Source organism: Melospiza melodia, chromosome 1 (assembly GCF_035770615.1).
Source record: "Melospiza melodia melodia isolate bMelMel2 chromosome 1, bMelMel2.pri, whole genome shotgun sequence".
Classification (NCBI taxonomy): Eukaryota; Metazoa; Chordata; class Aves; order Passeriformes; family Passerellidae; genus Melospiza; species Melospiza melodia.
In genome coordinates this window covers 174,676,877-174,695,745 of record NC_086194.1, presented here as the reverse complement: position 1 = coordinate 174,695,745, position 18,869 = coordinate 174,676,877, and the positions used below count along the sequence as shown (strand labels likewise).

Genomic DNA, 18,869 nt, shown 5'->3' with positions numbered 1-18,869 from the left:
GTGGCACTGCAGAGGGCACATCCCAAAGGAGGGCACTGCCGAGGGCACATCCCAAAGGAGGGCACTGCAGAGGGCACGTCCCAAAGGGTGGCACTGCAGAGGGCACATCCCAAAGGAGGGCACTGGAGAGGGCACGTCCCAAAGGAGGGCACTGCAGAGGGCACATCCCAAAGGGTGGCACTGCAGAGGGCACATCCCAAAGGAGGCACTGCAGAGGGCACATCCCAAACAGAGGCAGTGGAGAGGGCACATCCCAAAGGGAGGCACTGCAGAGGGCACATCCCAAAGGGAGGCACTGCAGAGGGCACGTCCCAAAGGAGGGCACTGCAGAGGGCACGTCCCAAAGGGTGGCACTGCAGAGGGCACATCCCAAAGGAGGGCACTGGAGAGGGCACGTCCCAAAGGAGGGCACTGCAGAGGGCACATCCCAAAGGGTGGCACTGCAGAGGGCACATCCCAAAGGAGGCACTGCAGAGGGCACATCCCAAACAGAGGCAGTGGAGAGGGCACATCCCAAAGGGAGGCACTGCAGAGGGCACATCCCAAAGGGAGGCACTGCAGAGGGCACGTCCCAAAGGAGGGCACTGCAGAGGGCACATCCCAAAGGGTGGCACTGCAGAGGGCACATCCCAAAGGAGGCACTGCAGAGGGCACATCCCAAACAGAGGCAGTGGAGAGGGCACATCCCAAAGGGAGGCACTGCAGAGGGCACGTCCCAAAGGAGGGCACTGCAGAGGGCACATCCCAAAGGGAGGCACTGCAGAGGGCACATCCCAAAGGGAGGCACTGGAGAGGGCACATCCCAAAGGGTGGCACTGCAGAGGGCACATCCCAAAGGAGGCACTGCAGAGGGCACATCCCAAAGGGAGGCACTGCAGGAAAATGAGGGATGATTCCAGGAGCAGAGCACCACCACGAGGAACAGGCGTCAGTGAAGAACAGATACCAAATAAAGCAGGAGTGCCTGAGAATCCTCACAGTGCACTCTGACACAGCCAGCCTGCCTGCAGTGACACCTTTGTGTGTGCAGTGACACCTGTGTGTCCCCACTTTGTGTCTGCAGTGACACCTTTGTGTCCCCTCTGTGTCTGCAGTGACACCTTTGTGTCTGCAGTGACACCTTTGTGTGTCCCCTGTGTGTCTGCAGTGACACCTTTGTGTCCCCTCTGTGTCTGCAGTGACACCTTTGTGTCTGCAGTGACACCTTTGTGTCCCTACAGCGAGCTCTCCCCCAGTGTGGCAGAGCTTGCTGGCTCTCCATGCCCTGAATCTGCTTCATGCTCTGCACACAGAACTAAAAACCCACCCAGAACCCCTCAGACACCAAAAACCCACCCAGAACCCCTTCAGACACCAAAAACCCACCCAAACCCTTCAGACACAGGGAACCTGCCCAACTCAGCTGTCACCAATGCCACCAGGCCTGACTGACCCCGTTTCAGCTCCCAGCCCTACAAAGTTGGTTCCAGTGGCCCCAGGGCAGGGCCAGGGGTCAGGGTCACCTCCAGAGCTGGCAGCCCATGACAGAAGGGCTCAGAACAGCCCATGTGAGGAAGGAGAAGCACCTCAGCGTGGCTCTCACCCTCAGAACAGCCCATGTGAGGAAGGAGAAGCACCTCAGCGTGGCTCTCAACCTCAGAACAGCCCATGTGAGGAAGGAGAAGCACCTCAGCGTGACTCTCACCCTCAGAACCAGGTGCTGACCCCACAGCTCACTGCCAGCAGGATTACAGCCTGAGAACACCAGCTGCAGGACACAGGCACAGCCCAGCTGCAAGTTACATATGCTCCAATCTGGCATTTGCTAGCCATCATTTCTGTCACTTTTTCTTCCCTTTCAGTTCTCATCTTTCACTTAACACTATTTCAGGAGCCATTCTGGTGAAGATGGAGCTGTTTTCTATCTGCAAAGCTTTTGTCATTCATTTTAAAACCCCCCGGACCAACCTTTCCCCAACTCCTCTTGGCTGGGGGCTCCAGGCAGCCCCCAGTTTTCAGCAGGACTGGTGTCCCTGCCCCAGGGCTCTGCAGAGGGCTCCCCAAACCCCTCAGCCTCAGCTCCTGCACCAGAGCAGGGCCTGGGCTGTGCAGAGGGGGCTCAGCATGCAGTTTGTACCTGGATTTCGTAAACAGGTTTGGAGGAAGGAATAGCAGCAAATTCCCGGTAGTCAAACTTCTTTTCAGACATTGACTAGAAGGGACAGCAGAAGGGAAGAAACAGAGAAGAGAGAGTGAGGGAGAGGGAGGGCTGGAGAGGCAGCAGCACGATGAGCAAGGCAAGCAGAGAGCCCAGCAGGGGCAGAGGGAGAGGCAGGAGAGCCTGGGCAGGGGATGTGGGACAGAGCTGGGACGTGGGACAGCCCTGGGACACCCTTGGGATGTGGGACAGCCCTGGGACACCCTTGGGATGTGGGACAGTCCTGGGACAGCCCTGGGACGTGGGACAGCCCTGTGACACTGCCCTGGAGCTCTCCTGGGGGCAGGAGGGGTGTGAGCCCCAGAGGAAGCATCCCCTGCCCCAGTGAAATGTCAATGCACACCAGGGCAGGGGGCAAAGCTGGTTCTGGGGAAATTCATGGCAAGGCTCCTGACAGCCAGGGCAGAGTCAGGACCTCACCCAGGGCTGGGTTATGGGGTGGCCTGGCAGGACAAGGCTCCCTCCCTGCAGCTGCTTTCCCTGCTCTGTCCCAGTTCTTACAGGGCTGTGCTACAGAGCCCCATGGCTTTCACTCAGGGCTAGGAAAGGGAAAATGCTGATTGCAGCTGCAGGTCTGCCCTGTGCTCTGGGGAAACACAGGGCCAAGGTCCCTGAGGGGAAGTGAAAGGATTTCTGAACCAGGGAAAGGCTTTCTGGACCTGGTGGAAACCTTTCTGAACCAGGAGGTGAAGCTGCACAGAAAGGATGGCTCCATAGAACAGGGGACAGAGAGCAGATGTGCCCTGGGAGCTGCAGTAAGGGGGGGAGTTCCTCTGGCCAGGAGTTTGGCCAAGCTCCATCCACAGATCCCCTCCCTTCCTGCACCATGCAGCAAGGGCTGAGAGGGGCCCAGAGCTCCCAGCAGAGCTGAGCAACCAGGGAATGGCAGGATCTGGGAAGGGTGACAAAGGAATGGCAGGGGTTGGGAAAGGTGACAAAAGCAGGCAGGAGAACACCACACCAGCCTGAACAACCAGGGAATGGCAGGGCTTGGGAAAGGGGACAAAGAATGGCAGGGTTTGGGAAAGGGGACAAAGGAATGGCAGGGTTTGGGAAAGGGGACAAAGGCAAGCAGAACACCATACCAGCCTTCCTGGGGAGGTGACGTTCCTGGGGCTGCAATCTGCAGGGGGGGACAGAAGGGCACAGTCAGTGACTTCCCAGAAGCAGGGAATTGCCCCCAGAGGCAGGGAATTGCCCCCCTCCCAGAAGCAGGGAACTGGCCCCAGAAGGAGGGAATTGCCCCCAGGAGGAGGGAATTGCCCCCTATCAGCAGGAACTGCCCCCTGTCCCTGCCCCGTACCTTCCATGGGCGTGGGTGACGGCGTGGGCGCGGGGGACGGCGACTCCGCCAGCTGCTCCAGGGGGCTGCGCTTCCTGCCCTCCTTGGACTTGGCAATGACCATCTGGGCCTTGAGGGCGTCCTGCTCCAGGGACTTCATCCTGCCAGGAACGGGGAGAGGGCAGGGACAGGAGCTGTGAGTGCTGCTGAGGGCGCAGGGCCACCCTGCAGGGCAGGGACAGAGCAGGGACAGAGCCCTGGGCTCAGCACAAACCCCCCAGGGTCCCCAGGGCAGGCAGGGGCACAGCTGGGCTGTCCTTTGCCACCCAAACACACCTGGGAGCACCTGTGCCACACACACAGAGCCTGGAGCTATGGACCAGCACACTGTGGGCAGCCCCAGAGTGCCAAAAAACAGGAGAGGGACCTGAGCTGGGGACAGAACTGTGAGGATCACACAGGCAGGATCAGTGCTGGGGCTTCACCCTGCCCTGTGCTGCACCTGGACCCTCCTGTGCCAGCAGGAGAGCACGGAGGCCAGGCTGGATGGGGCCCTGAGCACCCTGGGATAGTGAAAGGTGTGGAAGGAGGTAGAACTGGGTGATCCCTAAGGTTCCTTCCAACCCCTCTGTGACCCTGTGACACAGCTGGGAAACATCAGAGCTGTCTGTCCCTTCCTCCCCACAGCTGTGAGACATCAGAGGTGTCTGTCCCTTCCTCCCCATCAGCCCCAGCACCCCCCTGCTCTCTGGGGTCACACCAGGGCCCAGCCTGGTCCTGCCCCAGGAGCCCCCAGCCAGGAGCATGCAGCTGTGGCAGGGCAGTGCACACCTGGATTGGCCTCCTGACCCTGGCCTGGGGACACAGACAGGAGCATGCAGCTGTGCACACCTGGATTGGCCTCCTCCTGCCCCAGGGGTGGCTCTCGAGGGCTGGCTCTGCCCTGGGGCAGCAGCAGCAGCTGCTCTCTGCCTGGACTGGTACAGCCTCCTGGCCAGGTCCTGCTCGTACTGCTTAACACTGTCTTCAAGGGTTGAACATCTGAGGAGCAGCAGGAGGGACAGGAACAGGAGGGACAGGAGGGACAGGAACAGGAGGAGGAGGAGAGGAAGAGATGATGGTGATGAACATTGCAGCAGACAAGAACAGGAAAAGAAAGAAACAGATACAGCAACAAACCCTGGGCAGGGGAAACTCGGCTCTGACACGGGGCAGCCTGGGCTGGGCTGGTCCCAGGTCTGATCCCACCCAGCAATGGGCACTGCTGGGGCAGCCTGGGATGGTGCCCAGGAACAGCAGCACCCATCAGTGCCCACATCCAGGGGACCAGGCCACATCCAGGGGACACCTCCCAGTGCTGGGAGACACCAGGAACAGCTCCAGCCCCATGGAGACACCACGAACAGCTCCAGCCCCATGGAGGGATCAGGAACAGCTCCAGGGAGGGACCAGGAACAGCTCCAGCTCCAGGGAGGGACCAGGAGCAGCTCCAGCCCCACAGAGGGACCAGGAACAGCTCCAGCCCCAGGGAAGGGAACAGCTGTGGCTGCCCCTGGATCCCTGGCAGTGCCCAAGGCCAGGCTGGATGGGATATTGGATATGAGGAATTGTTCCCTGTGAGGGTGTGAGTCCCTGGCACAGGTGCCCAGAGCAGCTGTGGCTGCCCCTGGATCCCTGGCAGTGCCCAAGGCCAGGCTGGATGGGACACTGGGAATTAGGAATTGTTCCCTAGCAGGGTGGGCAGCCCTGGCACAGGGTGTCCAGAGCAGCTGTGGCTGGCCCTGGATCCCTGGCAGTGCCCAAGGACGGGGCTTGGAGCAGCCTGGCACAGGGGAAGGTGCCCCTGCCATGTCATGGGTAGCACCAGACAAACCCTCAGGTCCCTTCCATCCCAAACTGTTCCATGGCTGTGCCAGGGGCTGTGTGTGCCCAGAACCCCTGTGTGAGCTGGGGCTGTGTGTGCACAGAGCACAGGGGTGCTGGGGAAGGGGCATCCCCATCCTGGCAGGGCCCTGATGGCACAGGGACAGCAAGGAGAGCCCAAGGAGGGCAGAGTGAGGGTCACGAGTGACAGCACAGAGCAGAGAACCGGAGAGAAGCAAACACAGGAGGTCAGAGAGGGAGGAACAAACCCAGTGGGGCGGTGGGGCTGAGCCCCCCAGTGGGGCAGGGCAGCACCTCCCCTGCAGACAGGACCTGGCCAAAATCCTGTGCCCATTCCAGAGCTGGAAAAGGGGCCCTGAGAGCCCTGGATCCTCCTGGAGATCTGGGGCAGCAGGGAACAGTCCCTCCTGTCCCACAGAAAGGCACAAGGGCCTGCAGTGCCAGGACAAGGGGGAAGGAATGGATTCCCCCTGCCAGAGGGGCAGGGCTGGAGGGGACCTCGGAAAATCCTTCCCTGGCAGCCCTGGCACAGGGTGACCAAGAACCCTGTGGTGCCCCTGGCAGTGTTCCAGGCCAGGCTGGATGGGATATTGGGCATTAGGAACTGTTCCCTGTGAGGGTGGGCAGACCTGGCACAGGGTGCCCAGAGCAGCTGTGGATCCCTGGCAGTGCCCAAAGCCAGGCTGGATGGGATATTGGGCATTAGGAATTGTTCCCTGGGAGGGTGTGAGGCCCTGGCACAGGGTGCCCAGAGAATCCTGTGGTGCCCCTGGATCCCTGGCAGTGTTCCACTCTTTCAAGGCTGATGGAACAGCTCGTGTGGGTAAGAATGGGAATGGCCAGATCCTGCCACTCTTGGCTGCAGCAGGATGTCCAGCCCAGCTACCGTGGAAATGAGAAGTTCCATTTTTCCTTTTGGATGTGTGACCTTGCAGCCTCAGTGACACCATTCCGAAAGGGGCACAAACAAGGTGGGAATGGTGTGTGAGGGCAGGACAGAGCCAGCACAGCACCCAGCTGGGTTTGTGTCCATGGGGAGCTCCCCTGTGCAGGGCTGGGCTCAGCCAGGGCTTGGACAGATCCTGCACAGCCTCCCTCGACATCTGCCCCTGAAAGGGTCCCCATTCCCTGGTTTTACACCCTTTGGGTGCCAGATGTGCAGGAGCTGCCCTGCTGTGTGAAAGGATCTCCCATTCTCTGGTTTTATTCCCTTTAGGAGCTGCCCTGCTGTGTGAAAGGATCCCCCATTCCCTGGTTTTACTCCTTTAGGAGCTGTCCCGCCCTGTAAAAGCATGCCCCACTCCCCAGTTTTACTCCTTTAGGAGCAGCTCTGCCCAGCAAAAGGATCCCCATTCCCCGGTTTTATTCCCTTTAGGAGCTGCCCTGCCCAGTAAAGGCATCCCCCACTCCCCGGTTTCCCTCCCTTTAATCCCCACACCCGGGACCAGCCCTGCCCAGTAAAAGCACCCTCCATTCCCCAGTGTCCCTGCCCTCCTCCCCAGCCCGGAGCTGCCCCTCTCCTCCCGCAGCACCGGCAGCCCCGGCTCACCGTGCTGCCCTCCACATGGCGCGTTTCTCGGCCTCCAGGGCGCGGCGCTCGGCCGGGGACAGCTCCTTGTCCTTGTCCTTGTCCTGCTGGGCCAGCAGCTCGGGGCTCTGCATCCGCAGCCGCTCCTGGTGCCGCCGCTCTGCCTTGGCCGTGCGCACGGGAGCGCCGGGCTCCGCGGGGGATAACCTGGGACACGGGGACAGGGGGCTCTGAGGGGCTGTGGGGCTCACCTGGGCTCACCTGCCCTGCTCACCTGCCCTGCTCACCTGCCCCTCTGCGCACGGGAGCGCCGGGCTCCGCGGGGGACAGCCTGGGACACGGGGGACAGGGGGGCTCTGAGGAGCTCACCTGGGCTCACCTGGGCTCACCTGCCAGCTCTGCACACCCGCCCCTCTGCGCACGGGAGCGCTGGGCTCCACGGGGGATAACCTGGGACACGGGGACAGGGGGGCTCTGAGGGGCTGTGGGGCTCACCTGGGCACACCTGCCCTGCTCACCTGCCCCTCTGCGCACGGGAGCGCTGGGCTCCGCAGGGGTTAACCTGGTACACGGGGGACAGGGGGCTCTGAGGGGCTCACCTGGGCACACCTGGGCTGCAGGGCTCACCTACCAGCCCTGCACACCTGCCCCGTGCCATGGCAGCTCTGTTCATCTGCCCTTCTCTGCACGGGAGCGCTGGGCTCCATGGGGTTTGACCTGGTACGGAGGGGACAGGGGGCTCTGAGGGGGCTGTGGGGCTCACCTGGGCACACCTGAGCTGCAGGACTCACCTGGCAGGCAGGGGCACCCGGGGTCACCTGCCCTGCGGCCCTGGGAACTCTGCTCACCTGCCCCTCTGTGCACAGGAGCACCAGGCTCCGCAGGGGTTAACCTGGTACACAGGGGACAGGGGGCTCTGAGGGGCTGCAGGGCTCACCTGGCAGGCAGGGGCACCTGGGGGCACCTGCCCTGTGCCCCTGCCAGCTCTGCACACCTGCCCTGTGCCCTTGCCAGCTCTGCTCACCTGGCATGTGTCATGGCAGCTCTGCACACCTGCCCTGTGCCCCTGCCAGCTCTGCTCACCTGCCAGCTCTGTTCACCTGCCCTTTGCCCCTGCCAGCTCTGCTCACCTGCCCTGCGTCATGGCAGCTCTGCTCACCTGCCAGCTCTGCACACCTGCCCTGTGCCCTTGCCAGCTCTGCTCACCTGCCCTGTGCCATGGCAGCTCTGCTCACCTGCCCTTTGCCCCTGCCAGCTCTGCTCACCTGCCCTGTGTCACTGCCAGCTCTGCTCACCTGCCCCGTGCCCTGGCAGCTCTGCTCACCTGCCAGCTCTGCTCACCTGCCCTGTGCCCCTGCCAGCTCTGCTCACCTGCCCCGTGCCATGGCAGCTCTGCTCACCTGCCCCGTGCCCCGTGCCATGGCAGCTCCGCTCACCTGCCAGCTCTGCTCACCTGCCCTTTGCCCCTGCCAGCTCTGCTCACCTGCCCCGTGCCATGGCAGCTCTGCTCACCTGCCAGCTCTGCTCACCTGCCCTGTGCCCCTGCCAGCTCTGCTCACCTGCCCTGTGTCACTGCCAGCTCTGCTCACCTGCCCCGTGCCCCTGCCAGCTCTGCTCACCTGCCCCGTGCCCCTGCCAGCTCTGCTCACCTGCCAGCTCTGCTCACCTGCCCTGTGCCCTTGCCAGCTCTGCTCACCTGCCCTTTGCCCCTGCCAGCTCTGCTCACCTGCCCTGTGCCCCGTGCCATGGCAGCTCCGCTCACCTGCCTGGTGCCACTGGCACGGGCTGCCATGGATGGGGAGGACACAGGACACAGGACAGCTCCTTGTAAGGAGTTTCTGGCTGGACGGGGCTTGGATTGTCCTGGGAGCACCCCCCGCAGTGTCACACATCTTTTATGAAAATCCTTTCCTTAGGATTGTTCCTCCTGAGAAGCTGGGAGGCCTCAGGAAGAAAATGTAATCAATGGTTATCTGCTGCTGTGGAATGCAACAGGTGCATCTGTGATTGGTCTCATGGGGTTGTTTCTAATTAATGGCCAATCACAGACAGCTGGCTCGGACACAGAGCCCAAGCCACAAGCCTTTGTTATCATTCCTTCTTTTTCTATTCTTAGCCAGCCTTGTGATGAAAACCTTTCTTCTATTCTTTTCGTATAGTTTTAATGCAATATATATAATAAAATAATAAATCAGCCTTCTGAAACATGGAGTCAGATCCTCATAACTTCCCTCATCCTCAGAGCCCTGTGAACACGGTCACACCGAAAGGCAGGGGGTTGAAACCAGAGGGGCTTGCAGGTCCCTCCCTCCCACCCAACCCAACCCAACCCAACCCGCGCTGGGTTCCATGAGGTTGGCTCTGCTCAGTTCCCCTCCCTGCCTCCCCCAGACCCTTCCCTGGCAGCCCCTACCCCACTCACCCCGACATGGAGTTGGTTCTGTGCTCAGGCTTGATGCCCTCCTCCAGGGAATTCCTCTGTGAGCTGCTGCTCTCACTGAGCTCCAAGGGCCTGGAGAAAGAGCCCTGTGAGCTGCAGCACCACGGGCTGCACACCCAGCCAAGGGTGAAGCTCCACCCCAGGAGAGCAACAACTGCTCCAGGGTGAAGTCACAGCGCTCTGTGATCACTGCTGTGAACATTCCTGTGGGATCTCCTGAACATCCACACGAATAGCAGAACTCATTTCCTGCACCTGCAGGCCACCCAGCCACTCACACACACACACACACAAATCTTTCCTCAGTTTTCCTAATAAAGATATTTGTTGAGCTTTCTTTTCCTCTGGATCTCACCCTTCAGTCCTGGGAAGCAGGACCTCACTCTTGGCTTTGTTAGATGTGGCACAAAGGATTCCAAACAGAGGAGCCCAAGAAAGATTCCCTTTGGAAACCCTTGTCACCTGATCCTGATTTTACACCCTCATTAACAAATTAATTTGATTATTTTAAGTTGTTCCATGAGATGGGCTATGGAGCTGGCTGGGAGAGCTGGGGGTGCTCAGTTTATGGTGACACCCAGCTCTGATTTTTACTGCTCAAGTTTATTTTAATTAAATTTCAGTTTCTCTTCCAGCATGAGGAAGAATATTTCAAGAAACACAACTTCAGCCTCTTCCACTGCCTCCCTTGCATCCAAGCATAAATAATAAACAACTGATGGAGCCAGGCTTCCTGTCCTTCAGCATGCCATGTTTCAGGATGAGAACAGGAGGGATCAGGGGGGCTCCCAGGGAACCAAGGGGCTGTGTGTGACTGCTTTCCTCCTTGGAGCTGCCCCAGCTCAGAGGGGCAGGGGCAGTCTCAGGGCACTGTGATGTGAGAAGCTCCTCCAGTGAGACTGGGCAGAAACAACAGAGAGAAATGAGATTGCAGTGCCAGGGAGTGTTCTGCGACTGTGACCGAGATGTGTTTGTGGAGAGCACACTGTCTGTGCCAAAGGCTTCAAAGGCAGATAAGGACAGCTTCAGCTTTACTTCAGTGCATTCTGAATTTATCTGGAGCCTTTCAGAACCCTGTTCTCGTTCCGCTGTTCTATGCCCAAGAATTAGAAAAAACCATCAAGGTAACCTGGAGGCCAAGTCCCAGAGAATGGGGAAACAAGCCTAAAAAACCCAAATCTGTTTTAGCATCACTTTATCATTCAGCTTATCCTGAAGCACCTCTCTAAAATCAACCTCTCTCCACACCCTGGGGCACAGGTGAAGGAGCTGCTCCCTGGAAAGAGTGAGATGTAAAGCTTGGCCTTTTCTGAAGCAGAAATCTGTGCCAGCTCTGTGCCCTGAGAGCTCCTGGGACTCTCTGCCCGTGGCAGGTGCAGGGCTGCCTGCCCTGGGTGAGACAGAGCAGAAATTCTCCAGAGTAGAAATCCATTTGGATTTAGGTGGAACGCACATCTTTGAGTCTGTGGTTAGAAAACACAGCTATGTAACCTGACTGCAAACCTAGGCTCAGGGAAACTGCTTCAGTGAAGGACAGAGAGAAGGAGGGAGACAGAGGATGATAGAGACAGAGAGACTGCTGTGAGAGCAGGCCAGCCTGACCTAGGAATTATTTCTGGTAAAGAAGAACTAGTGGCAAATGTCATGCAAAAATTGTAAAAATGAATATGCATGAACCTAATGTGAAATTGTATGCATATGTATTTGAGAGGGGGATAAAAAGGGACCTGAAGTTCCCATGTCTTTTAAGGAGAGCAATCTCCACATGTAATAATAAACATACCAGCTTTACAACTTGCACAAAGCTGTGGAGTTTTTGGTTATCTCTGCAAAACAAGGGTGCTGCCTTACCGAGCTGCTGGAGCCTGGCTGCTCCTCCCATTCAGCCTCTCCACCTTGTACTCCACGCCCTCGATGATGACGCTGGACTGCACGGCCTGGGGCGCCCGCCTGCCCTCCTCCTCCTCCTCCTCAGCCTCCTCCTCCAGCAGCAGGGCTCGCTGCTGCTGCAGCTTGCGGGCTGCAGGGACACGGGAGGCAGATCACACACCTGAGAGCACTGGCTGAGCCCCCAGGACAGGATTGTGGGGGGGTCCTGACAATGAGACCCCCAGGAAGGGATTGTGGGGGGGTCTTGGCACTGAACCCCCAGGGTGGGACTGTGGGCAGATCCTGATAATGAACCCCCAGGACGGGACCTGTGGGGGGGTCCTGACAATGAAACCCCCAGGATGGGATCTCTGGGCAGGTCCTGGCACTGAACCCCCAAGAGATTCCGTCCTGACACTGAATTCCCCAGGATGGAACCTCTGGGCAGGTCCTTCTCACCCCTGCAAGTCTGGGCTGGTTTCAGTCCATCCCCTCTCCATGAACACCTTTGTTCCTCCACACTTCCACCAGTGATGCAACAAACTGTGCATGGTTTCCTCAGCTCCCCCTTTCCTTATCCACCAGATTTCCATCCCTGGACACCCAGGGCAGGTTTCCAGCAGATTTCCCAGTGCTCTCAGCCTCACCCTGGAACTGGGCACAGTTTCTCCTGCCCTTTTCCCAGAGGGAAGGAAGAGCCCTGGCAGCCTGCATCTGCCCCATGCCTCCTGCAGGAGCCAAGGCTGGATGCTGGTGCTGGCCCCATGCGTGGCAGCGGCCCTGAGACAGCTCTGCTGGTGAGCACACCATCACCAGAGGGTCAGGAACAGAGGGGACAGGAGCAGGCAGCTCTGGGGCAGGTGTCCTGCAGGTCACACAGGGGTGCTCCTCAGGGCTCAGCCCTGGGGCAAGACTAAAAATCTTAAAAAGATAAAAATAATATTAAAAAGAAAAAACATTAAAAATAAATTAAAATTCTTAAAAATATAAAAATAATATTAAAATTATTAATAAATTAATTTTTCTGCATTCTGCAGGAGCTGAATGCAACAGGAACACTCCTGCTGATGCCAAACTGAGAGCTGCTGGTGGCTCTCTCAAGGGCCATGGAGCCCTACAGGAGGGTGCAGACAGGCTGGAACACTGGGCAACCATTACTGGCATGAAACTGAACCAAATGCCAGGTTCAGGTACGCTTTGGAGAGGAGTGGCTGGAGAGCTCAGTAAAAATGCTTTTGTCCACTTCACCTTGTTCCTTATCATCTCCTAAAGCAACTATGGGTAGGACTCGATGATCTCTAAGGTCTCTCCCAACCGAGTCATTTTGTGAATTCTGTGAACTCTCAAGCAAGAGGGAATGACAACACAAAGGAGAGCAGCAATGCAGCTCCTGGTGCAGCCCTGGAGCAGCACAGTGAGCTCTGAGCTCTGCTGCTGGTCCCGTGTGAGGGTGCCACTCACCTGGGGCTGGCACAGCCCCACTGTGTGCAGGGGCCTTACACACGTCCCTCAAGTGTTCATTGCAGGCTGCAGGCACAGAGCCCAGAGCAGGGAGCCTGGAATGCCCTGTGCCCTGCAGGGAGAGCTCTGTGAGAGCTGAACTGCTCAGCTGGAGAGGAGAAGGCTGCGGGCAGGACTCACTGCAGCCCTGCAGCACCCAGAGGGGCTCTGGACACAGGGCTGGAGGGGGGATGGCTGCAGGGATGGCTTTGGGAAGGGACCCTGCCCAGAGCAGCTGTGGCTGCTCCATCCCTGCAAGTGTTCCAGGCCAGACTGGAGCCACTGGTCTGAGGCAAGGAGTCCTTGCCCATGGCAGGGGTGGCATTGAGTGGGTTAAAAGTCCCTCCAACCCAACCCAAACCCTCCTGTGATTCCATGATACAGGACACCCGAAACTACAGCACTGCACCAACCCAGGCAGTATCAGTGCAGCATGCACAGAATTGCTCAGCATTCACTTCAGATCATTCCCAGTCCTTACAATAACCACCCAGGGGCTTCTGGAAGCACTGCATTTCTGTGGCAAAGGAATCCCTTAGCAGGACAACCCTCTGAGCACACATTGCTACGTACCCTCCTCCTCTTTCATCTTCTTCAGGTCGTCCTCCCCCACCAGGGACACGCGCTTGGGAGGCTTGTCCAGGTGCTGCTGCTTCACCTCAATCTCAAAATACTTCTGCCTCTCCCGGAAGGACCTCTGCTCAGGGCTGTGCTGGCCCCTGGGGCTGTGGGCGGCCACCTGCAAGGGCCAGAACGCTGCTCAGGGGGCACCCGGGGACACCCAGGGACACCCAGGGACAGGGGGCACACGGGGACACCATGGGGCACACGGGGACAGGGGGCACACGGGGACACCCAGGGACAGGGGGCACAGGGAGACACCCAGGGACAGGGGGACACACGGGGACACCCAGGGACAGGGGGGCACACAGGGACACACAGGGACAGGGGGCACACAGGGACACCATGGGGCACACGGGGACACCATGGGACAGGGGGCACACAGGGACACACAGGGACACCATGGGGCACACAGGGACACCATGGGACAGGGGGCACACAGGGACAGGGGGCACCCAGCCACAGCACTGCCCACTCAGCCCCAGCACTGCCCACCCAGCCCCATGCCACCCTATCCCTTGCTCTGCCAGCTGCCCCATCCCCTCAGTTCCCACTGTGCCCCCTCCTCTCACTCTGCCCCATCCTCTCAGCTCTCACTGTGCCCCCTCCTCTCCTCCTCCTGCTCCTCCCCAGCCCTCCCACACTCTGCCGCATCCCTCCACTGTCGCAGACATCTTTTTGTGAAAATCTTTTCTTTAGGATTTTTCTCTCCTGAGAAGCTGAGAGGCCTCAGGAACAAAATGGAAACAATGGTTATCTGCTGCTGTGGAATGCATCAGGTGTGTCTGTGATTGGGCCATCTTGAATGTTTACAATTAATGGCCAACCACAGACCAGAGAGCTTGGACTCTCTGTCAGAGCCACAGACCTTTGTTATTCACTCTTTGCTATTCTATTCTATTCTATTCTATTCTATTCTATTCTATTCTATTCTATTCTATTCTATTCTATTCTATTCTATTCTATTCTATTCTATTCTATTCTATTCTATTCTATTCTATTCTATTCTATTCTATTCTATTCTTAGCTGGCCTTCTGAGGAAACCTTTCCTTCTATTCTTTAGTAATGTAACATATATCAATCAGCCTTCTGAACATGGAGCCAACATTCTCATCTCCTCCCCCATCCAAGAACCCTTGTGACCACCATCACACCCCACCCACACCCCCATGACTCCCAGCACCCACCTCCAAGGCCATTTTGGTGTTTTCTGTGCTGCTCTGACCAGACAGTTCCTAAGGACACAGAGAAACAAGCATGTTCCGAAAGGAAAGGTTCCAGCCCTGTGCCCCAAGGCCAGGCAGCTGACACAGGTCCCCAAACTGTCCCTGAATTCACACAGATTTAACAAGGCTCAGCAATAGTCAGGAGTGAGGATTTATGGTAAACTGAGGGTTAAACAGAACCAGGTGTGACAACTCCTGAAAGGGAGAAACTGAAAATCACAGGAAACAGGCACCAAACAGGAGCAGGGGCTGGAGGGGAGTCACAGGAGCTGGCAGGAGCCACTCACACTTTGCTTGCATCAAAGACAAAACCACCCAAAATTTACTTTAAAGAAGCAGAGATGCCATCAGAAGGAATGAAATCTGTATTTACTGGGATACATAACAGAATGTTGGATGAACAGAACTTCAGAGGGAGGAAACTGATCCCCAAAATCCATCTGTTAACCAGGAATCCATAGGGGCAAACTGAGAACTGCAAACTAGTTATGGAAAATAAGGAAGTTTTACAATTAGACAAACTGAAATGACCCACAAAGAGAGAGCAAGGAGATGATCTCTGGCTTTATCCAAACACTCCAAAAACTAATTCAGAATTCAGAACTGGAGTGGGTCTGCCTGAGCAACCTCCTACAGCTCGGGAGATGTTCAACCAACGCTCTCAGGCCCATGGTGGGGTTCCTGGGGGTGTCCTGAGCTGGACCTGATGATCCTTGTGGGTCCCTTCCAACTCAGGACGTCCCAGGATTGTGGGATTCCAGGATTCCAGCACTCAAGGCTGCCCTGTTCTGCAGGGGGAACTGAGGCAGTGACCTCCAAGGCCTCAGCTAGCCTGGACTGTTCCAGGATTCAGCTAGATGGCAGGCAAAGGAAGAGTCCCAGTGAAAATCAAAATCTACCCAAAAATGTCTCAGCACAGGTTTAGCCTGGCCCTGGAACCTGGAATTTCAGAGTTCCTTTGCGTGGTTGTACATCAGTATCCCAATGTCCAGGGAGAACAACAATGCTTGAGATTCCAGGAGCTTCCAGGACCTGGCACAGCCAGGACCCTGCCAGGATGAACATCTGCATCACCCACACACTCCAATAGGACCTGACAGGAACCTGCCAGGGTGAACATCTGTACCATCCATACACTCCAACAGGACCTGGCACAGCCAGGACCCTGCCAGGATGAACATCTGCACCATCTACACACATTCCAACTCCAACAGGACCTGACAGAGACAGGACCCTGCCAGGATGAACATCTGCATCACCCATACACTCCAAATCCAGCACAGGACCCTGCCAGGATGAACATCTGCACCACCCACACACTCCAACAGGACCTGGCACAGACAGGACCCTGCCAGGGTGACCATCCCCTCACCACCACAAGACCCTGCCAGGATGGATGCCCTGTGGATCTGCACCATCCACACAGGACCCTGCTAGGATGACCATCTCATCACCAGAGCCTTTCCAGGGTGACCATCCCATCCCCAGCCCTTCCAGCTCCCCCGGGCCCTGGCCGTGTCCCCAGCTGTCCCTGCAGGGCGGGCTGGTGCCACCAGGGCTGGGTTACCTGTGTCCCCAGCAGGGGCTGGGACAGGGGCACTGCTGCAAAGGTCTTGTAGGCCTGCTTGACATTGATGGGCACCTCGTCAGGGGATGGTGGCGACGGCGGTGATGGCTTTGGCTGCAGGGACAGACAGACAGACAGACAGACAGACAGACAGGAGGCAAAGGTGAGCACAGGTGAGCACAGGTGGGGGGAAAACCCATTCGGGGGAAACACAGCCTGAGTCTTGGCCTGCAGAGCCTGGTGAGGGGGATATGGAAGGAACAGGTCAGGGAACACGTGAGGGATCTGTGAGCCTTGGGAAGGCAATCTCAGCCTCTGTGCTGAGCCCTGGGCAGGAGCACCAGGAGCAGAGCACTGCACACACACTGTGACAGCAGCACGAGGGTCACAGCCTGTTCTGTTCCATGCACAGGGAAGGAATGGTGCTTTTGGTGGCACAGACCTTCACTGACCCGATGGGAATGTTGTGACACATCCTCTGGCCAAGGGCACATTGCTGTCCCAGTCCTTGAGGATTTACACCCAATTCAACCTACCCGAATCAGGGTTTTGTGGGCTAGAACTGGACAGCTACACATTGATTTCTATTTAGAGCTGAACAAGAGCCCCTCTAGTGGAAGGTGTCTCTGTTTTTAAGGTCCCTCCCAACCCAAAGCACCCTGTGTTTCCAGGATCTGATCCAGGGATCTGTGATGGGGAGGAGATCTGCCTTTGATCCCAAATTTTCCTCTGCAGAATTACACTTACACATCTGACAAGGTCTGAGGGGACCTTCCTGGTCCTGTCCTGTCTTTGCTGGTCCCTCCCTCACCCAGCCCCTGCAGCACTGGGGGTCCTGCTCTAAGCACCACGGAGATGGAAGGGTGGGGGGCAACGGCACCCAAACCTTCCTCCTCCTCCTCCTCTGGGGAGGAAATCCCCTCCAGCTGCTCATCCCTCCAGCTGCACCAATCCAGTTCTGGTTCTGGCTCTTCTTAGTGCTGGACTAGGGTTAAACAATGCTGTCTGATGGGCTAAAGCACAGCACAGTGAGGTCAGGAGAGCTGTGAAATGTGAGCCATGCCCATTCCATGGGTTCTGTACAGCCTGCAAATCAGGTCTCTGATATCTCTGGTATCCCACTGCACCAGCTCCAGCAGGGATAGAAGGGCTGGATTGATGGAATCTCACCCAGCATGGTTTGTGTAAATGACCGAAAGCCCATCCAGTCACAGGCAGGGACACCTTCCACTATTCCTTCCACTTTTATAGGAAGGGACACAGGTCTTGCCTCGTGACAAAGACAAAAACACCTGAATTTTTCTCCCCCATCAACAAACAGCCCCAGAAACATGAACCTTTCAAAAACAATGAGGACATGTGGTCACCACACCAGAGTGACCAGGCATGCGGTGACCACACCAGAGTGACCAGAGACACAGTCATCAAACCAGAGTGACCAGGCACATGGTGACCACACCAGAGTGACCAGGCATGTGGTCACCAAACCCCAGAGACCAGGCATGTGGTCACCAAGCAGAGTGGCCAGGCACGTGGTCACCAAACCAGGGTGACCAGGCACGTGGTGACCACACCAGAGTGACCAGGCATGTGGTCACCAAATCCCAGAGACCAGGCATGTGGTCAGCACACCAGAGTGGCCAGGCACATGGTCACCAAGCAGAGTGACCAGGACACATGGTCACCAAGCAGAGTGACCAGGCACGTGGTCAGCACACCAGAGTGACCAGGCACATGGTGACCAAACCAGACTGAGCAGGCACGTGGTCAGCACACCAGAGTGACCAGGCACGTGGTCAGCACACCAGAGTGACCAGGCACATGGTGACCAAACCAGACTGAGCAGGCACGTGGTCAGCACACCAGAGTGACCAGGCACGTGGTCAGCACACCAGAGTGACCAAGCACGTGGTGACCAAACCAGACTGAGCAGGCACGTGGTCAGCACACCAGAGTGACCAGGCACGTGGTCAGCACACCAGAGTGACCAGGCACGTGGTGACCAAACCAGTGACCAGGCACGTGGTGACCAAACCAGTGACCAGGCACGTGGTGACCATGCAGAGGGTCACCTCCGGGAGGGTTCCTGCCCCCCGACATGGCACTGCACCACCCGGGGCAGCCACAGGGCTCTGGGGAGGGCTCCCTGGGCACTTACAGAGCTGTGGGTCCTGAAGCAGGGCTGGGGCTGCTGGAAGGGGTTGGGGCTGTCCCCCTCCTCGGCCCTGAGTGCCACAGCGGCGCTCGGTCGCACGCGGGACAGCGGCTGGATGACGCCAGGCTTGGTCTGCTGGTGCCAGGGCAGCGTGGGCAGGGCACAGGAGGGCAAGGGGCACAAAGAGAAGAGAAACAAGCAGTTAGGGCAGCCAGGTGTCTGCCATGCAGCTGAATAAACAAACCCATGCAAATCCATGCATCCCCACTTCTCTCCTCGGCTGTGCTGCTGTTCCAGCTGCAGGAGCCAACACCAAATGAGACTCAGCCAGGGAAGGGTTACACAGCACCACTGCACTGCAGAGAACAGAAGGAAGGACCAAAGGAAGCACCTGCCAGACCAGCAGCAGCTACAGGGGTTGGCAGGGTACGGTGAGTGTGACCAAGCTCAGAAAATGAGAGCACCAGGGATGGAAGGAGGGAAACATCAGCCAGGAATATGGGAACTGGCACAAGCTGTGGATGGAAGTGAACCAGGCTGGCTCTGATGAGAAATGCAGTTACTGGAGCAGAGGTGAGAGGCTAAAACCTCTCCTAGAT

The 18,869-nt window shown here is 57.7% G+C and overlaps 1 protein-coding gene across 22 annotated transcripts in view; it reads right to left on the bottom strand.

Moving 5' to 3' along the window:
* Positions 1–18,869, bottom strand: part of SCRIB (scribble planar cell polarity protein) — a 140,125-nt gene that overhangs the window by 9,422 nt on the left and 111,834 nt on the right. For 11 of the 22 annotated variants that reach the window (XM_063175652.1, XM_063175669.1, XM_063175788.1 and 8 more), the window contains 11 exons: positions 18,274–18,405; positions 16,116–16,229; positions 14,510–14,557; positions 13,274–13,439; positions 11,183–11,351; positions 9,314–9,403; positions 6,913–7,098; positions 4,311–4,520; positions 3,501–3,640; positions 3,283–3,320; positions 2,117–2,191 (listed from right to left, as the gene is read on the bottom strand). In XM_063175652.1, the coding sequence (XP_063031722.1) occupies positions 2,117–2,191; positions 3,283–3,320; positions 3,501–3,640; positions 4,311–4,520; positions 6,913–7,098; positions 9,314–9,403; positions 11,183–11,351; positions 13,274–13,439; positions 14,510–14,557; positions 16,116–16,229; positions 18,274–18,405 (1,368 nt within the window). The remainder of the gene's footprint in view (positions 1–2,116; positions 2,192–3,282; positions 3,321–3,500; positions 3,641–4,310; positions 4,521–6,912; positions 7,099–9,313; positions 9,404–11,182; positions 11,352–13,273; positions 13,440–14,509; positions 14,558–16,115; positions 16,230–18,273; positions 18,406–18,869) is intronic. The other 11 variants (XM_063175660.1, XM_063175676.1, XM_063175806.1 and 8 more) reach the window with 6 other exon arrangements.